This window comes from Pristiophorus japonicus, chromosome 1, assembly GCF_044704955.1.
Source record: "Pristiophorus japonicus isolate sPriJap1 chromosome 1, sPriJap1.hap1, whole genome shotgun sequence".
Classification (NCBI taxonomy): Eukaryota; Metazoa; Chordata; class Chondrichthyes; family Pristiophoridae; genus Pristiophorus; species Pristiophorus japonicus.
In genome coordinates this window covers 192,663,584-192,683,560 of record NC_091977.1, presented here as the reverse complement: position 1 = coordinate 192,683,560, position 19,977 = coordinate 192,663,584, and the positions used below count along the sequence as shown (strand labels likewise).

The 19,977-nt window shown below is 42.1% G+C and overlaps 1 protein-coding gene across 2 annotated transcripts; it reads right to left on the bottom strand.

The window, feature by feature from the left end:
• Nucleotides 1–308: 308 nt before the first annotated feature.
• smn1 (survival of motor neuron 1, telomeric) lies at nt 309–19,754 on the bottom strand. 2 transcript variants are annotated; one of them, XM_070885897.1, is made up of 9 exons: nt 19,641–19,754; nt 19,368–19,439; nt 12,417–12,539; nt 11,223–11,417; nt 10,962–11,123; nt 7,229–7,300; nt 3,470–3,583; nt 1,712–1,774; nt 309–473 (listed from the first exon to the last, which is right to left on the bottom strand). In XM_070885897.1, the coding sequence occupies exons 1-8, from the start codon at nt 19,689–19,691 to the stop codon at nt 1,724–1,726; spliced, it is 840 nt and encodes a 279-aa protein (XP_070741998.1). In that variant the 5' UTR covers nt 19,692–19,754; the 3' UTR covers nt 309–473; nt 1,712–1,723. The 2 variants fall into 2 exon arrangements, with proteins under 2 accessions (XP_070741998.1, XP_070742005.1); XM_070885904.1 differs by having other exon boundaries at nt 309–470.
• Between the last annotated feature and the right edge of the window lie 223 nt (nt 19,755–19,977).

Here is a 19,977-nt window from a genome sequence, read left to right as displayed (position 1 = left end):
AGAAGTGGCTCAGAACTGATTAAGGGTACACACCCATAATCTATCTTTTCTCTTCACTAATGCTGACAAACCTGCTGTGTATTGCTGATTTTACCTTCCCTTTCTACAGCACCACTGATGCCAGGAGACTAATATTTAGATAATACCCAAAGCCCATCATTCCTTAACATTACATGTTGATGCTCCAATAACTTGTTAAAAATTGAGTGATAATTGCAAGGAAACTTCAGGGTTTCCCTTTCTCCTCATGCATCATTCAAAATAGATCAGCACACAGAAGTTTCCTTATAAACAACAAACACAAGAAACCATTGAAACGAGAAGTTTTTATTCACTATTCAATACAAATTATGTACTCAAACCAAAGGATCCCCAAACATGTACTAATGGCTTATTCATTATAGACAACTTTTAAAATATAATCCACTGAAAAAATGTTGCACTCCTCTCCTTGGGAGAGAAACTTTCACCTGCTGAGGAAAAAAAAAAATGGATGTCAATTTTTCCAATTCAAATACAGAAGCACAGTATGCAAGTTGGGTACTATCCCAATAGAATTTGTAGCTATCAGACACATTTCCAATAGTTCAATTCAAAGCCACATGGCAAAACTTATCAGCATAATATTGTTTATGGTAAGATAAACGAGATGAGATACAAGGGTACTGCCTGCCATTTTGGCCCTGCGTTGGCCTCAAATCTCTGCCTAACCAGATTAAATTTTATACAAATACATCCCAAGCCCAGGACATAGTATGAACAAGCTGCTGAACCCCAGACCTTCTTGGTCTGTGCAGCTCAGTATCATACCATAATGGTGTATTTACCAATTCACCTACTGGGGTTGGTTTTCCACACAAAAATTGAATGTTACATTGAGATAATCCCAGGTTTGCTACAGTAATTCCAAAATGGACCTGTAGGAGAGCATCTTCATTTTGTCTTTATTCATTTCTTTGTTCAACTGGTACTGGTACTCTCCAATATCCTGGTCTGTATGGATTATTGCTAGATCCTGCACTGCCTTTACCCATAAAGACCTCAGCTTCAAATTTTAGCCTGAACACCACAACTGGGACTCAACAATTAGCTTCAGTGCCTCTGGATTAGGCAGAGGAAAAAGAAAAACAAGTCAACCAGGGTACCTGCTCCTCATCGCTATCCAGTGGCCCCTGCTGGAAAGTGCATATGTGGGTGTTGGATGAGAACAGAATTAGATTTGGTTCCAATTCCCTCCACAGTTGAATAGCTTGGTTAAGAAGGCAGAGGGGATACTTTCCTTTATTAGCCGAGGCATAGAATACAAGAGCTGGGAGGTTATGCTTGAATGGTATAAAACACTAGTTAGGCCACAGCTAGAGTACTGCGTGCAGTTCTGATCACCACATTACAGGAAAGATGTGATTGCACTAGGAGATTGACGAGCATGTTGCCAAGACTGGAGAATTTTAGCTATGAGGAAAGATTGGATAGGCTGGTGTTGTTTTCTTTGGAACAGAGGAGGCTGAGGGGAGATTTAACTGAGGTGTATAAAATTATGAGGGGCCTAGATAGAGTAGATAGGAAGCACCTATTTCTGTGCTGTAAATTTCTATGATTTTTGGGGACACTCACCATCTAAGCTTATACATAATGTAGTATCTTGGGTTTATGACACCTGTGAAACTGTATCCCAGTACAACTATCAAGAAATTAAAATATTTAAGCTCACCCTTCTAAAACTCTAAGAATGAGGACTCTTCCCCATGCCTTCCATGCGTCCTTGCTTGAGACCCTACAGGGGAAAAACAGAATGGATACCAGGGTCATTATTTTAATGGAAAGCTAATTATCTCACACATTGAAGTAAATTAACTACACATTAAAGCAATTTACATGAATTATAAAGCAAGTAATTTCTTCAGCGATACCCTGTGGATCAAATGAAGTTAGTCAAAGTTGTTTTATTACCAGTTCATTACTGCACAATACGTAGGTGTAGTTGCACTTAAAATTAGTTATGGCACTCACTTAAAAAAGACAAATGCAAATGTTATGATACACTGTCCACGCTGCCCCTTGGCAATGTCATTGAAGGATGTGGGGTCAGCTTCCACATGTACACTGACAGCACCAAGTTAAACCTCACCACCAGCACCAGCACTCTTAACTCTACTTTCTCGGTTGTCAGAAGGTTTGTCCAACATCCAGTCTTGGTTGAGCCACAATATTGTCCAGTTAAACATTACCACCAAAGCATCATCTTTGGGGCTCAGCACAAACTTGAACCTCGCCACAGATTCCATATTCCTTCCTGACCACGAGATTATGTGCTCAAGTCTCTGGAATGATGGTGGAACCCATGAACTTCTGACTCAGGTGAGAGCACTACTGAGCCATGAATTAGCACATAGGCTGAAGGAAGATACTTGACACCCAACACAAGTAAAAGGTGAAATGACAAAAAGCAAAAATGGCCATGACTTTTTCTTTTATAAACAAAAAAAAAGAAATGTAAAAAAACATGGCATTTGAAAACCATGAGTAATGAGGATTTGATGTTCCTAGCCTACATGGTCGTATTGAGGATAGAAGTAATGAAGATGGTGCAACAAAATATTATGACTCTACTGAAGCCAAATTAGTGCAGACCAAAGTCAACTTGACTTTTTTTTTTTACGTTGTAAAATCTAATACTGTATTCTAGCATAATTGCTGCATGACAGCCGTTTGTTCTAGCCCCAAGAGAACCTAACTGCACTTTTTGCATAAAGAGGCAGACATCTTAAGTGACGATGTTTGAATTATCTTGATTTGCTCAACATACTTATTAAACTGTTCAGAGCTCAATTGTATACAGCATTCCTGTAACTTATTTTAGAAAAATTGTCCAGATAAAACTCAACACAAAATTACTTTCTAGTAACTGTCAAAAATGCTTAGAATTATTAACTGTGCCCAAGATTCAATGTTGACTACAATCCCTCAGGCACTTCACCCACGTGACCATTATTCACACGTGAAATAGACAGTGGGGGAGGAAAATTACAGCCAAGCCCAATCCTGTTCTCATCCGCCATCCACTCAGACGATTACAGGGAAAACCGGAGAGAGATATGAAGCAACGACAGTGGACAATTTCCTCCCTCCCTTAACACAGATGTGAAGCTCTTAATGTTGCCTCACTGGAAATCATCCAAAACAATACACACTAGGGAACTGAATTTGGGATTTTACTGATCTGTATAGTTCCACTACTCACTGTACAAACTTGGTGAGTCACTGGGACGTTTTCTAAAATTCTTGGCTAAGGGTCAGATGAACATTAAAAAAATGGAGAAGATTGTCGAAAATAATAAGAGTGCAAAAAATAAAGTATATTAAATGTACAAATACTTTTAACTTGTCATTGAATGGATCACTGGCTTTATGCAGCTAATAACTGAAGACTAGAACAGTTTAAAAAAGATTTTAGGTTGCAAACACTTACCAAATAATAGCCAGTGTGATAGCCACTCATATACCATGCTATTAACATGCTTCCTAAAGCTTCATCATCCTCATCAGTTGAATCTGGACCCATTGGAGGTGGAGGGGGAATTAACTAAATTTGGGAAGAAGTAAAGTTCAGTTCAAGAAAGAAGAACTTATAATTTACAAAAGAAAAAACATTGTTACTGCATTTCAGGATTCAAAAACAATGTAAAATAAGTTGACTACGTCTTTCAGAGATTCAGTTTAAAAAAAAAAGACATTAGGTTATATAAACTAAAGTTGGTTATGTTCTACAGTATGTCAGATTTCAATGTTCCTTTTACAAAAAAAAAGGAAGAAATCGCCCCAATCACTCTGTCTAAGCACCTCAATAAAAAAAAAAAGAGCACAGGTACCTGCTCCCAGCCCACGAGTATGGCCGAAGGAAACACCCTCAGCAACATACCCAAGATTAAGTGCTATAAGAGATTGGGATGGGGCAGAAGAGAAAGAGAAAAATGGCACCAATACATCCTAAACTTGTTAAAGTAAGCCCATCAAGAATTTAAATTGTGGGAATGGTTAAACCACACCATTTAAAATCAGAGTACACTATTTAGACAGTTCCCAGTGCAACCATTGCAAAAGTTGAAGACACAACACAAACAGAAAAATAGAAAATAGGTGGAGTAAGCCATTTGGCCCTTCGAGCCTGCACCACCATTCACTATCATGGCTGATCAGTCACCTCATTACCCCTTTCCTGCTTGCTCTCCATACCCCTTGATCCCTTTAGTCATAAGGGCCATATCTAACTCCCTGTTGAATATATCCAACAAACTGGCATCAACAACTCTCTGCGGTAGGGAATTCCACAGGTTAACAACTCAGTGAAGAAGTTTCTCCTCATCTCAGTCCTAAATGGCTTACCCCTTATCCTTAGACTGTGACCTCTGGTTCTGGACTTGCCCAACATCGGGAACATTCTTCCTGCATCTAACCTGTCCAATCCTGTCAGAATTTTGTGTGTTTCTATGAGATCCCCGCTCATCCTTCTAAACTCCAGTGAATACAGGCCCAGTTGATCCAGTCTCTCCTCATATATCAGTCCTGCCATCCGGGAATCAGTCTGGTGAACCTTCGCTGCACTCCCTCAATAGCAAGAACGTCCTTCCTCAGATTAGGAGACCAAAACTGAACACAATATTCCAGGTAAGGCCTCACCAAGGCCCTATACAACTGCAGTAAGACCTCCCTGCTCCTATACTCAAATCCCCTAGCTATGAAGGCCATTTGCCTTCTTCACCACCGGCTGTACCTGCATACCAACTTTCAATGACTAATGAACCATGACACCCAGGTCTCGTTGTATCTCCCTTTTTCCTAATCGGTCGCCATTCAGATAATATTCTGCCTTTGTGTTTTTGCCGCCAAAGTGGATAATCTCACATTTATCCACATTATACTGCATCTGCCCAAGTCACGCTGCGGCCTCTTAGCTTCCTCCTCACAGCTCACACCACCACCCAGCTTAGTGTCGTCTGCAAACTTGAAGATATTACACTCTATTCCTTCATCTAAATCATTAATGTATATTGTAAATAGCTGGGGTCCCAGCACGGAGCCCTGCGGCACCCCACTAGTCATTGCCTGCCATTCTGAAAAGGACCCGTTTATCCCGACTCTCTGCTTCCTGTCTGCCAACCAGTTCTCTATCCACGTCAGTACATTACCCCCAATACCATGTGCTTTAATTTTGCACACCAATCTCTTGTGTGGGACCTTGTCAAAAGCCTTTTGAAAGTCCAAATATGCCACATCCACTGGTTCTCCCTTGTCCACTCTATTAGTTACATCCTCAAAATTCCAGAAGATTTGTCAAGCATGATTTCCCTTTCATTAATCCATGCTGACTCAGACCGATCCTGTCACTTCCAAATGCGCTGCTATTTCATCTATAATAATTGATCCCAACATTTTCCCCACTACTGATGTCAGGCTAACTGGTCTATAATTACCCATTTTCGCTCTCCTTCCTTTTTTTAAAAAGTGGGGTTACATTAGCTACCCTCCAGTCCATAGGAACTGATCCAGAGTCGATCGACTGTTGGAAAATGATCACCAACCGCATCCACTATTTCTAGGACCATTTTCTTAAGTACTCTGGGATGCAGACTATCAGGCCTCAGGGATTTATCGGCCTTCAATCCCATCAATTTCCCAAACACAATTTCCCACCTAATAAGGATTTCCTTCAGTTCCTCCTTCTCACTAGACCCTACCCCTAGTATATCCAGAGGGTTATTGATGTCTTCCTTCGTGAAGACAGAACCAAAGTATTTGTTCAACTGGTCTGCCATTTCTTTGTTCCCCATTATAAATTCACCTGAATCTGACTGCAAGGGACCTACATTTTGTCTTCACTAATCTTTTTCTCTTCACATATCTATAGAAGCTTTTGCAGTCAGTTTTTATGTTCCCGGCAAGTTTCCTCTCGTACTCTATTTTCTCCCTCCTAACTAAACCCTTTGTCGTCCTCTGCTGAATACTAAATTTCTCCCAGTCCTCCGGTTTGCTGCTATTTCTGGCCAATTTATATGCCTCTTCCTTGGATTTAACACTATCTTTAATTTCCCTTGTTAGCCACAGTTGAGCCACCTTCCCCGTTTTATTTTTACTCCAGATAAGGATGCACAATTGTTGAAGTTCATCCATGTGATCTTTAAATGTTTGCCATTGCCTATCCACCGTCAACCCTTTAAGTATCATTTGCCAGTCTATTCTAGCCAATTCACATCTCATACCATATTGTAAATAGCTGGGGTCCCAGCACTGAACCTTGGCAGTACCCCACTAGTCACTGCCTGCCATTCTGAAAAGGACCCTTTTATCCCTACTGTTTGCTTCCTGTCTGCCAACCAGTTCTCTATCCACGTCAGTACATTACCCCCAATACTATGTGCTTTAATTTTGCACAACAATCTCGTGTGGGACCTTGTCAAAAGCCTTTTGAAAGTCCAAATACATCACATCCACTGGTTCTCTCTTGTCCACTACTAGTTACATCGCAAAAAATTCTAGAAGATTTGTTAAGAATTTCCAAGTTGAGCTCATTTTATGTTCATAGACTGATGAAAATAGAGCCACATTACAGTTCTCCTTGTGATGCAAGGAAGCTAAGAAAAGCAAGTAGTCTAATCAAATGTCATGCTTATTAAACTCAAAGCAGCAACACACTATCGCTCTCCAACTCAGCAGCACACACTATACTCAGGAAAATGGCATCTAGGCATACAAGAACATAAGAACACAAAAAATGGGAGCAGGAGTAGGCCATTCGAGCCTGCTCTGCCAGTCAGTAAGATCATGGCTAATCTTAACATAAGAAATAGTAGTACATTTGGCCCCTCGAGCCTGCTCCGCCATTCAGTACTTCAACGCCACTTCCCCACACCCCTGGATTCCCTTAGCATCCAAAAATCTCTGTCTTGAATATATTCAATGACTGAGCATTCACAGCTCTCTGGGGTAGAGAATTCCAAAGATTCACAACCCTTTGAGTGAAGAAATTTCTCCTTATCTCAGTCCTATATGGCCGACCCCCCTAGATGCTACACATATAAACTCAAATCAACTGGGGTATTTTTCACCTCCTCCAAAGGACTGCACAGAAAAGCAAGAAGTCTAATCAAATGTCACACACAGCAGCCAGCCCAAGAGGTCCATCGCCAGTGTCTTTTTGTAGTCTTTTGGCATTGCATAACAAGAAACTCACCGGTGGGCCTGCTGGAACTGTTGGTAACCATCCAGGTAGGATAGCTGGTGGACCATGAAATTTTGCACCAGGCTGTTGAACAAAAAGAGCTTACATTATAGTATACATGGAAATACATAGAAGTTACAACAGAGAAACAGACCATTCAGCCCAACCAGCCCACATCAACCTTTATCCTACATGCAAGCAAATATTCCTAAATACATTTACCCGCCCTGTTCCCATACGCGCGTCTTCTTTTGTATCGTCCACCAGCTTGAGGGAGTATCATACACAAGAATTCCAATCCCTTTCTCCATTTACTCCTTCTGTCCCAATCAATAAATGGATTCATTAAAATCTCCCAGAGCAATAATTTTGTTATTCCTACTCATCTCTCCAATCTGACTACATATTTCCTTCCCACAATTTGCAAGTCTGTAATACACCCCAACTAATGTAACAAGCCCTAAAAAAAAAAAATCTTTGAACTCCAACTGTCTGTACCACTTTTGTCTTTATCAACCCCCTCTACAGAATCTATTCCCTCTTACCAATATTGCCACTCCACCTTCATTTTTTCTATACCTCCTAAATATATTTAATAGCCCAGTTTGATGTGGTAATGACAGAAAAACTGTCTGCATTCGCCGTCATTACAACTGTGAATCTGACAGCGACTCCTGGAATCAGCGCATGCGCAGATAAACGCAGAAATCCAGAAGTTGCTGTCGGTCATTCCCAGTTCCTCCTCAGGTTGCACTGTGGAATGTCCCAGAGCCAGCAATCAATTCAAAACAGTCACCGGTGAAAACTTCCCCTATTACATTGGAACATCGCTGCTAAACCCCACCACCGCCAAGCCTGAAATGGTTATGCCTTGTTGAAAGTGGTGTAACTGGGATTTTAAACAGCATATTGACTGCTGGACACCATTTGTTTGTGGAATATAAATTTTTTCCAATAAGAATTACATGGCTTTTAATACATATTTTTAAGTTTATGATATTTCAACTTCTACCTTAATCCTGTGTGTATATCCCAAACTTTGTTTTGCTCTCTATAAAATATTTACAAATGGTAAATTATAATATGTGCCTTTTACTTGCAGGTATGCTGTCCATGAGAATTCTTCAATGCGATAGACTGCTATGCCTGCTTGCTGGAAGCTGGAGATTCACATGATTTGTCACGAAATTCAAATTAATGATGGGATGAGTTCCAGGATTTTGACAGTGACGATGATGGAACAGCAATACATGTCCAAGTCCGGATACTTGGAGGTAATAAGAAATAGGAGGAGTAGGCCATTTGGCCCCTCGAGCCTGCTCCGCCATTCAATAAGATCATGGCTGATCTGATCCTAGCCTCAAGTCCACTTCCTCACCTGCTCCCCATGACCCTCGACTTCCTTATCATTCAAAAATCTGTCTATCTCCACCTTAAATACTTTCAATGACCCAGCCTCCATAGCTCTCTGGGGTAGAGAATTCCAAAGATTCACAACCCTCAGAAGAAATTCCTCATTTCCGTTTTAAATGGGCAACCCCTTATTCTGAAACTATGCCCCCTAGTTCTAGATTTCCCCCACTAGGGGAAACATCCCCTTTGCATCCTGTCAAGCCTCTTCAGAATCTTATATGTTTCAAGAAGATCACCTCTAAGTCTTAAAAACTCCAATGAGTATAGGCCCAACCTTTCTTCATATGACAACTCCTCATTTCAGGAATCAACCTCGTGAACCTTCTCTGAACTGCCTCCAATCCAAGTACAGGCTGAGCGTCCTAAATCCAGAAACCTCAGGACCGAGGCCGTTCCGGATATTTCCGGATTTTGGAACGTCTTTGCCTGTGTCAAGGTAGGTGGAGTCTGGCAGCCGAGGTAAGGGGGAAGGGGGGGTGGGGGCGGGAGAAAGGGGAAGGGATCGGGGCAAGGTCAGGCTTCGAAACATTTTCAGGTTTCCAGATGGCTCCCACCACGGATCGGCCCCATGTCCGGAACATTCCAGATTTCGGACGCTCAACCTGTATATCCTTCCTTAAATAAAGAGATCAAAACTGTATGCAGTACTCCAGGTGTGCTCTCACCAACAGTTGTAGCAGGACTTCCCTACTCGATCCCCTTAGCAATAAAGGCCAACATGCCATTTGCCTTCCTAATTACTTGCTGTACCTGCATACTAACTTTGTGTGCTTCATGTACAGGAACCTCCACATCCCTCTGTAACATTGCAATTTGTAATCTCTCCCCCCATTTAAATAAATTTGCTTTTTTATTTTTCCTACCAAAGTGTATAACTTCACATTTTCCCACATTATCCTCAATCTGCCAAATTTTTGTCCACTCACTTAACCTATCTATATCTCTTTGGAGATTCTTTGGGTCCTCCTCACATTTTGTTTTCCACCCATCTATGTATCAGCAAATTTGGCTACATTACACTCAATCCCTTCATCCAAGTCATGGAATATAGACTGTAAATAGTTGAGGCCCCAGCACTCAAGTTGAGATAGTTAAGATCCCTGTGGCATCCTGTTAGTGCTCCCCTACTGCCCTTGCCTTTCTAGGTGATGGAGGTCATTGGTTTGAGGTGTGCTGCAGGTCATTGGTTTGAGAGGTGCTGCCCAAGAAGCCTTGGCAATACATCCTATGGACAGTACACACCACAGCATGGTACGCTGGTGGAGGGACTGGATGTGTAAGGTGGTGGATGGATTGCCGATCAAGTAGACTGCTTTGTCCTGGATTGTGTGGAGCTACTAGAGTGTTGCTGCAGATGCACCCATCCAGGTGCGTGGCAGCTATTCCTTCACACTCCTGACTTGTGCTTTGGGGAGTAAGGAGGCGAGATACCCAGCCTCTTTCTTGTTCTAGTAGCCATAGCACTTGCGTGGCCCATCCACTTAAGTTTCTGGTCAATAGCCCCCCCCCTCCAAAGATATTGATGGTAGGGGATTCAGTGGTAATCCCACTGAATGTCATGAGGTGGTGGTTAGGCTCTCCCTGTTGGAGATTGTCATTGCCTGCCACTTGTATGGCGATGTGAAATAACAAACTAAATTGTTTCCCAGCTAGTTTTGCACAAAATGTGAACATATTTCCTATTTTTTTTTTAATGTTCACTTTCCCTCCTTAATCTTTTACCAACTGAAAAAAAAATTGGTTTCAGCTTCCTTAACCATTCCGCATAGCTCAATGATTTAAAAACTGGTAGTCAACCTTCCTGCCCTTTTCGGCGCCTCTATTTGTAAATACGATGATCAAAACTGGGCAGAATATTTTGCATGTAGTTCAATACTTTAGAAAAAAGTGTTTGCACACAGACAAGGTGATCTCAAGTTCCATTCCCACTCTATGCCAAGTTGGAAAATCTCACCTGGGATGTTACAATTACCCTCATTGTCCTAAAGCTAGCGATAACGAGTGTCGGGGAGAGAGGAAAACAGTGCGAGGGGGAGAAGAGCAAGAGTGAAAAAGAGATCAGATCAGGATGAGCAGCAAAATAATTAGCAGGAAAAGCAGTAATGAGGATCGAAAGTCTGACTCTAATCCTCCAATTCGAAGACAAAGTACAAGTACACATGTAGTCCATGCACTGTTGAACTTCTGGAACTTAGTTAAAATTTCAGAGCAAATTATCTAAAAGGAACATGCTTAAAAAAAAATTATTAGGGGATAAGGCCTAACAGGAAAAATAAGATACATACACAACTATAATAAAATCTATACTAAACATTTCCATTCATGTACTTACAAAGCCAAATCCTGGCATTTGTGGTGGTCGAGGGGGAAAACTGTGGTTCCAGGTAGACTGATCCATTGGTGATTTTGATCTGGCTTCATTTGATTGGCGAGATTTATATATAGGTGAAACAGTTTCACTCTCATCTGTCGATTGCTGGCCAACCCCATTTTTCTAGGTACAGAAAGATAGGAGTGGCTCTTAACTAGTACTGCCAAATCTTGATAATTAGAAATAATCTGTATACCAAAAAAACAAGTTATTATTGCTCACCTGTTTCGGACTCTCACTCTCTGCTTCAGAACTATCAGCTGGAACCAACTCTGACAGATTGTGCTCCTCTTCATTTCCATAACCAGTGTACATCACAACACATGATGCTTGCTTTTCATCAACAGACTGAATGGTAGCTGCGTACACATTGCCATCTTCAGACCACACTGCATTACAAGCATCACCAACACGCCACTATTTTAATGGGACAAGAGAAATCAAGTACTTGAAATAGTAATTTCTCTAGTGTCTTTATTTACCTCCAAATACAATTATAATGCTGCACTGACCATTGCAGTATCTCGATCAGTTGGGGGGGGGAAACCGCATTTTTCATTTGGAGGCATGTTATAAATGTTTTTGAAAACCCTCATTCACAACCCGTTGATGACAGGCTTAAGTGGGCAATTAACACAAATAAGCAACAGTTTAGAGTAATCCTAACATTAATTAAGAAACAAGTTTTTTTATCCTCAAATTTCAGGCCTGATACCACCACCACTTCCATGTTCCAATTGATGGTATATTTTGCACAATAGTGTGCATTTATAATGTGGATACTGTTTATGCACAATTGTGCATATACAAGTTATAGACTTTAGCTCTATTTACTTCTAAAGCTTGAGGACAGCATCAAGATTTTTTTTAGGCTGAACTAAAAATAGCTTATATTCTGTATAAATGTGTTAAAAGTCAAGTGTTGATGACATCAAAGGGGCTGCAGGCTTGAAAGACTTGGAGCAAAGAATATCTATATATTGGTATGAAATTATTCCTGGGTGTTTGACTATCTTTATTAATGTTAATTCAGTTCCAGCACAGTGGGGTTCAACAAATTCTTAAAGCTAGCAATCCCAATTATATCAGCATACATATGCAGGTGCAACATTCCAAATCTGGACTTCCGAAAACCAGAACTGTCCAAAAACTGGACATTTCGGCGAGCGGCGACAGGGTCCGAAATCCGGCAAGGATTCAGATCCGAGGATTCCGGATTTCAGACTTTTGATTTTCTTGTCTGAAATATGGCAAAACCCAAAAACCGGCACAGACACAAGGATTCCAGACGTACCTGTAATAAGTCTTCAATCATTAGCTATCACTTCTCTCTCCTATCTCTTCAAAAAAAAAACCTGACAAATCCTTTAACCTTCTAAATTATATCCAATTGACCCTACAACAAGACGGTTATACCTTTCGATCTGGGTGCACATTACTCTTTTTCCTGTTTTTGTTTCTCTTGTTTTTTCGTTTTGTTCCAGTTCCACTGCTCTCCTTGGTATAAGGTTGAAGATATTCACCATTCTTCAGGGCATTCTGAACAGAGAAATATAACATTCCAGTAAGTCACTAGGACAAATATTTGCAAGAAGATTCTTCTTCACCTCCAAATAAATTCACAAACACAAATTAGTAAGATTTCAACATTCAACTGCATCACATGTTGGAAATCTTAGCAGGCGGAGCCCAGAGTAGTAAAAAACCGTTTGACATCCACTGTTAAGCGTTTTCTCCTTCCTGAGAAATCAGAGACCAGGCACTTCCCAGAGAGGGGAAGAGTAAAATACAAATCCTCTTGCAAGTTATGCAATAGTAGGCAAGGTAACATCTGCCTGGCTTAGTGCTCTAGTCATTTTATTGAATCGTATTGGAACATTTCAATATGAATGCTATTCTCACCCAGTTGATTTCATTTAAGTTTACATCAAGTTTTGGTTTTTTGTCCACTGCCCCCTCCCACCCCCACCCCACGTAAAGGATATGGGAATTATCTTGAGTTTTAAACAAAGTGAATTTTCACAGGTTCGGGGGGGGGGGGGGGGACAGGCTGCAGACACTGAAGTTATGCATTAAAGCTAGTTGAACCAGATTGTGGAAGGTCCACATTAAAACGGAGACAGTCAGGGTCAGGGGTTTGATCACAGGTCTATTAACTAGGATGGTCCTCCTTCTGAGAATAAATGTTTTCTTTAAATCTGCACCCCAAGCAGGTTACCAATCGGCCTACTGGCAAAACATTGAACAGGAAAGTCAGAGTGACTTCCCTCCAACAGACTGGGAACACGGAAAAAGGACAAAGGGAGATATGGACAGTCAGACGGCTAAATTTGAAGAGGAAGCCTGTCCTAATACGAGAGGAAACTTATTCAGCGCAAAAGTGGAGCCAGTCAATTTCAGAAGGCTGACCAGTAAAAAAAAAGTTACGTGTGCCAGCTAAAAGATAGCGTGGCATATCTTTATTACTTTTCATGTTCTCAAGGAGGTTTCTGTAAATAGTTGAATCAAGGTGAGATACTGTTATTCTGCACTCACTTGATGTCTGTAAAATAAAATAGCTCAACAATTTGTATCCGATCTCATTTCACTCTTGTCTTTCAGTCCATCTTTAAAAAAATTGCAAAAGCAATCAGAAGGGTACATGCAAAAGAAACGTTATGCGGTTCAGATCAAAAGGGGATTGTATTGTTATACCTCTGGGTTATTCTATCATATAATTAGATATTGGGCATGATGAGCACATTTCTGAATACAAGCCCCTCAGACCACTTATGGAAGTGACTAGTGCCACTGTAACAGAATATCTACGGCAGACTTGAAACTTGCTGCACAAATTTGAAACAGAAAAAGGCTATTTGGTCTGTGTAAGCTTACTATAGCAAACCAAAACCTATAATTGCCCCACTCGTTCTCACCCACCCCACCGCCTTGTATCTGCCTCTGCTTCATATATTTCTCCATCCAAGAACCAACCACAAACAGAAAGAAGAATCAAGAGTGCACACTGACTCACAAAACTACTCTATTGAATACTAAAGTTCAGTTTTCAATTGATCACAAGAAATTACTACTCACCATTCCTCCCTGTAGAATTCAACAATTTTATTATTCCTAGACTTACCTTGGCTAAAACATCTTAAGTCCATTATTTTAATTTTAACAGCAATATTGAAGCAGATAGTTACTAACATTATTATGGTTATGAGCCAGAGTGTTCAGTCAGCAATAATAATCTAATCAGTTTCAGGGCCAACATATTTTCAAAATGTAATACTTCATAAGCATTTCTGAACAGCAAGGCTTAAATTTGGATTTCTAAAGATCAGTAAAATTTGTAAACACTTTAAAAAAAAAAAAAATATTGCCAAAGAAGTTTTATCCTTTGCTGATCCAGAGCATGGAGGGCCAATTCTATCTTCCCATTGCAGCTTTTACTTAAAATCAACTAACTTTCCAAACACCAGGAGGAGATCAAATATAGAGCCATTGGGGAACAGAGAATTTTTAAGCTGATACAAGTACCAATTAAGAGACATAAACAATACATTACAACAGTGACTACACTTCAAAAGTACTTCATTGGCTGTAAAGCACTTTGGGATGTCCTGAGGACATGAAAGGTGCTATATGAATGCAAATATTGACTGCAGTGGAATTTTGTTCTTCCTCTTGTCTAATCTAGTACTCCTGTACAGCAGCACAATGCACCTATAAACAGTAACAACATATGTATATAGCACCTTAATGTAGTAAAACGTCCCAAGGCGCTTCACAAGAGCGTTAGAAATAAAATTTGACATGAGCCACATAAGATATTAGGGTATATGACCAAAAGCTCAAAGAGGTAGGTTTTAAGGAGTGTCTTAAAAGAGGAAAGAGAAGTAGAGGCGGAGGGGGCTAGGGAGGCAATCACAGAGCTTAGGGCCTTGGCAACTGACGGCACGGCCACAAATGGTGGGGTGAATAAAAATCGGGGATGCTCAAGAGGGCAAAATTAGAGGAGCGCAGGTATCAGAGGGTTGTGGAGCTGGAGGAGATCATCATCATAGGCAGTCCCTCGGAATCGAGGAAGACTTGCTTCCACTCTTAGAATGAGTCCTTAGGTGGCTGAACAGTCCAATACGAGAGCCACAGTCCCCGTCGCAGGTGGGATAGATAGCCGTTGAGGGCATGGGAGGGTGGGACAGATTTGCCGCATGCTCTTTCTGCTGCCTGCGCTTGATTTCTGCATGCTCTCAGCGATGAAACTCGAGGTGCTCAGCGTCCTCCCGGATGCACTTCCTCCACTTAGGGTGGTCTTTGGCCAGGGACTCCCAGGTGTCAGTGGGGATGTTGCACTTTATCAGGAAGGCTTTGAGGGTGTCCTTGTAACGTTTCCTCTGCCCACCTTTGGCTTGCTTGCCGTGAAGGTGTTCCGAGTAGAGCGCTTGCTTTGGGAGTCTCGTGTCTGGCATGCGGACAATGTGGCCTGCCCAGCGGAGCTGATCAAGTGTGGTCAGTGCTTCAATGCTGGGGATATTGGCCTGGTTGAGGACGCTAATGTTGGTGCGTCTGTCCTCCCAGGGGATTTGTAGGATCTTGTGGAGACATCGTTGGTGGTATTTCACCAGCGACTTGGTGTCTACTGTACATGGTCCATGTCTCTGAGCCATACAGGAGGGCGGGTATTACTACAGCTCTGTAGACCATGAGCTTGATGGTAGATTTGAGGGCCTGGTCTTCGAACACTTTTCTTCAGGCGGCCAAAGACTGCACTGGAGGCAGTGTTGAATCTCGTCATCAATGTCTGCTCTTGTTGATAAGAGGCTCCCGAAGATTACGCTAAACATCTGTAAGACAAAGGTCCTCCACCAGCCTGTCCTCGCCGCACAGCACTGCCCCCCAGTCATCAAGATCCACGGCACGGCCCTGGACAACGTGGACCATTTCCCATACCTCGGGAGGAGATTATAGAAGATAATCAGGGGCAAGGCCATGGAAGGATTTGAAAACAAGGGTGAAAATTTTAAAATCGAGGCGTTGCTGAACCAGGGAGCCAATGCAAGCCAACGAGCAGAATGGTGATAGGTGAATGGGACATTATGCAAGTTAGGACACGAGCAGTAAAGTTTTGGATGACCTCAAGTTTACGGAGGGTAGAACATAGGAGGCCGGGCCAGCAGTGCATTGGAATGGGCAAATCTAGAGGTAACCAAGGCATAAATGAGGGATTCAGCAGATGAACAGGAGCTGAGTCAGGCAATGTTACAGAGGTGGAAATAGGCAGTCTTAGTGATGGCGCTGATATGTGGTCAGAAGCTCATCTCAGGGTCAAATATGACACAAAGGTTGAGAACAGTCTGGTTCAGGCTCACCAGGGTGAGGGATGGAATCAATGGCTAGGGGACCAAAGACAATGCCTTCAGTCTTCCCAATATTCAGTTGGTGGAAATTTCACTCATCCAAAACAGGATGTTGGACAATCAGTCTGACAATTTAAAGCACGCTTGCGCCGAAAACCAGCTTTTCCGATTTGTCAAGTTCTAACTTGACAGATCACATGAATCTTGGCAACAAGGACATTCGCATGGGCAAGATTGCATTATTTGCCCAGCGAATGTCCTCAAAACTCTTGCACCTGGTAAAAGCAGGCACATAGCCTACTTTTACTAGCGTAAGAATTTTAAAACATTAAAAAACAAAAAAAAAAATTTTTTAAACAGTTTGTTAAAAACCCTGCCCACTAAAGTAAGTTTATTTTAAACCCCAATTACAGAAATTTAAAAAAAAAAACAGAAAAATATTTTCTTCTAACATTAACTTTGATTTCAATTTATTTTAATTATGCAATGTTTGTTTTTGTGTTTAGTTTGTTTCTTTTTTTTCTCATTAATAGCAAGAAATCGTAGATACGGAGTTCTCATTGCTATTAATGAGAATACTGTACCCGATTGCACTTTCTGCGTTCGAACCTCAAGGACGGGAGCACACTGCGAAGTGCGGGAGAAGGCCTCCCCACTGGAATCGTAGCTGCCTCCAGGACCAGCAGGTAATTTGGTAAAAATTCTCAGGTCAGAGGCGTTCGTCTGAAAGAAGCCTCCGACCCGAATTTCAGGCCCAATCCCTCAAAGTTCAGTCATGATTTTCCACTATTGGTTTATAAATCATGTTCTCCAATTATTCCATCTTGATTTCATGTCAGATCTTTACCTTTAGGACTTTAAAACTTGAACCATATGCCAAAGCTTCAGCTTCCTCACATCTGCCTGCCCAGGTGAGGATCCTTTGGCATTTTTTTTTGAAAAAAAAAGAGCTCTTGGAATCAGTGTTCATCATTCATTCAACCAAAAGCAGATCAATGAGTCATTCATCGCCCTGGTGTGTGTGGGTCCTTACTGTGCACAAATCAGCTGTCATATTTGCCTACAAAAACAGTGACTACACTTCAAAGTACTAATTTGACATGAAATTCTTTGGGGCATCCTGAGGATCTGAAAAAGGTACTATGTATACGCACGTTCTTTTGCTACAAACCCTCTGCCGACAGAACTTATCCGGGAATGTGGGAAGGGAGGACCTTGAGACAATCACTAGGGGGATAGTGCTGGACAGGCTAACGGGACTCAAGGTAGACAAGTCCCCTGGTCCTGATGAAATGCATCCCATGGTATTAAAAGAGATGGCAGAAGTTATAGCAGATGCATTCGTTATAATCTACTAAAATTCTCTGGACTCTGAGGAGGTACCATCGGATTGGAAAGCAGCTAATGTAACGTCTCTGTTTAAAAAAAAAAAGGGGCAGACAAAAGGCAGGTAACTATAGGCCGGTTAGTTTAACATCTGTAGTGGGGAAAATGCTTGAAGCTATCATTAAGGAAGAAACAGCAGGACATCTAGATAGGAATAGTGCAATCAAGCAGACACAACATGGATTCATGAAGGGGAAATCATGTTTAACTAATTTACTGGAATTCTTTGAGGATATAATGAGCATGGTGGATAGAGGTGTACCGATGGATGTGGTGTATTTAGATTTCCAAAAGGCATTCGATAAGGTGGCACACAAAAGGTTACTGCAGAAGATAAAGGTATACGGAGTCAGAGGAAATGTATTAGCATGGATCGAGAATTGGCTGGCTAACAGAAAGCAGAGAGTCAGGATAAATGGGTCCTTTTCAGGTTGGAAATCAGTGGTTAGTGGTGTGCCACAGGGATCGGTGCTGGGACCACAACTGTTTACAATATACATAGATGACCTGGAAGAGGGGACAGAGTGTTGTGTAACAAAATTTGCAGATGATACAAAGATTAGTGGGAAAGCGGGTTGTGTAGAGGACACAGAGAGGCTGCAAAGAGATTTAGATAGGTTAAGCTAAGGTTTGGCAGATGGGATACAATGTCAGAAAATGTGAGGTCATCCACCTTGGAAAAAAAAACAGTAAAAGGGATTATTTGAAATGGGGAGAAATTACAACATGCTGAGGTGGAGAGGGACCTGGGGGTCCTTGTGCATGAAACTCCCAAAATGTTAGTTTGCAGGTGCAGCAGATAATCAGGAAGGCGAATGGAATGTTGGCCTTCATTACGAGGGATGGAGCACAAAAGCAGGGAGGTCCTGCTGCAACTGCACAGGGTATTGGTGAGGCCACACCTGGAGTACTACATGCAGTTTTGGTCACCTTACTAGCTTTGGAGGGGGTACAGAGACAATTCACTAGGCTGATTCCAGAGATGAGGGGGTTACCTTATGATAGATGGAGTAGACTGGGTCTTTACTCGGAGTTCAGAAGGATGAAGGGTGATCTTATAGAAACATTTAAAATAATGAAAGAGATAGACAAGATAGAGGCAGAGAGGTTGTTTCCACTGGTCGGGGAGACTAGAACTAGGGGGCACAGCCTCAAAATACAGGGGAGCCAATTTAAAGCCGAGTTGAGAAGGTATTTCGTCTCCCAGAGGGTTGTGAATCTGTGGAATTCTCTGCCCAGGGAAGCAGTTGAGGCTAGCTCATTGAATGTATTCAAATCACAGATAGATAGATTTTTAACCAATAAGAGAATTAAGGGTTATGGGGAGCGGACAGGTAAGTGGAGCTGAGTCCACGGCCAGATCAGCCATGATCTTGTTGAGTGGCGGAGCAGGTTCGAGGGGCTAGATGGCCTACTCCTGTTCCTAATTCTTATGTTATGTTCTTATTTATGTAGTCTGTTACTCAAAAATACCTTCCAATCATCAACTCGAAGACAGTTACAAGCCATTATTTCTTGCCCTCTTCCTGCATTATAATTCTGATTAAATTGTATGGAGATAAATCTTTAGAACTGAATTGGAGAGAACTTGTGATGCTAAACACTCCGTGTCGCTGCTGAGTGCACGAAGCGCTCTTACTTTGAACGAGGTCACCGCTTTGTCGTAGGCTTTGATCAGTGCCGTGTCATCCCAGATGTCCGAGTCGTCGCTCTGAAAAAAGGAAAAGGACAGAATGAGCCGCCGGCTGAGGCGAGCGCCGGCAAGTGTTGGAGCGCAGGCGGCGGCGAGGCCGGAGCTGTGGCTAGGCCCGGACACCCGGCTCCAGCTCTGGCCTCGCTTGTCGCTTTATATCGGTCACCCAGCGTCCGCCCGGAGCCCCTTTACACGGAAAAGAAGGGAGGACGTCGTTACCTGACCGCAGCCCCGCCTGAACACCGTCTCTCCCACCTTCTCCTCCCCCATTATGGCCACCGCACAATCGCCCTTCGAATGGTGCGGCTCTCGGCCTGCGTCATCAGGCAGCGGGATGGCTGACGTCATCCAGTGGCGACCACGGTGGTGCTGATTGGGGCAAAACAGAAAATGCTGGAAATCTCAGCGGGTCAGGCAGCATCTGTGGTGAGAAACAGAGTTAAAGTTTCGGGTCGATGACTCTTTGTCAGAACTGGTGAACGTTCGAAAAGAACAAATTCTTAAAGGTGGAGGGGAAGAACAAAAAGGAAGGTCTGATAGGGTGGAAGGCAGGAGA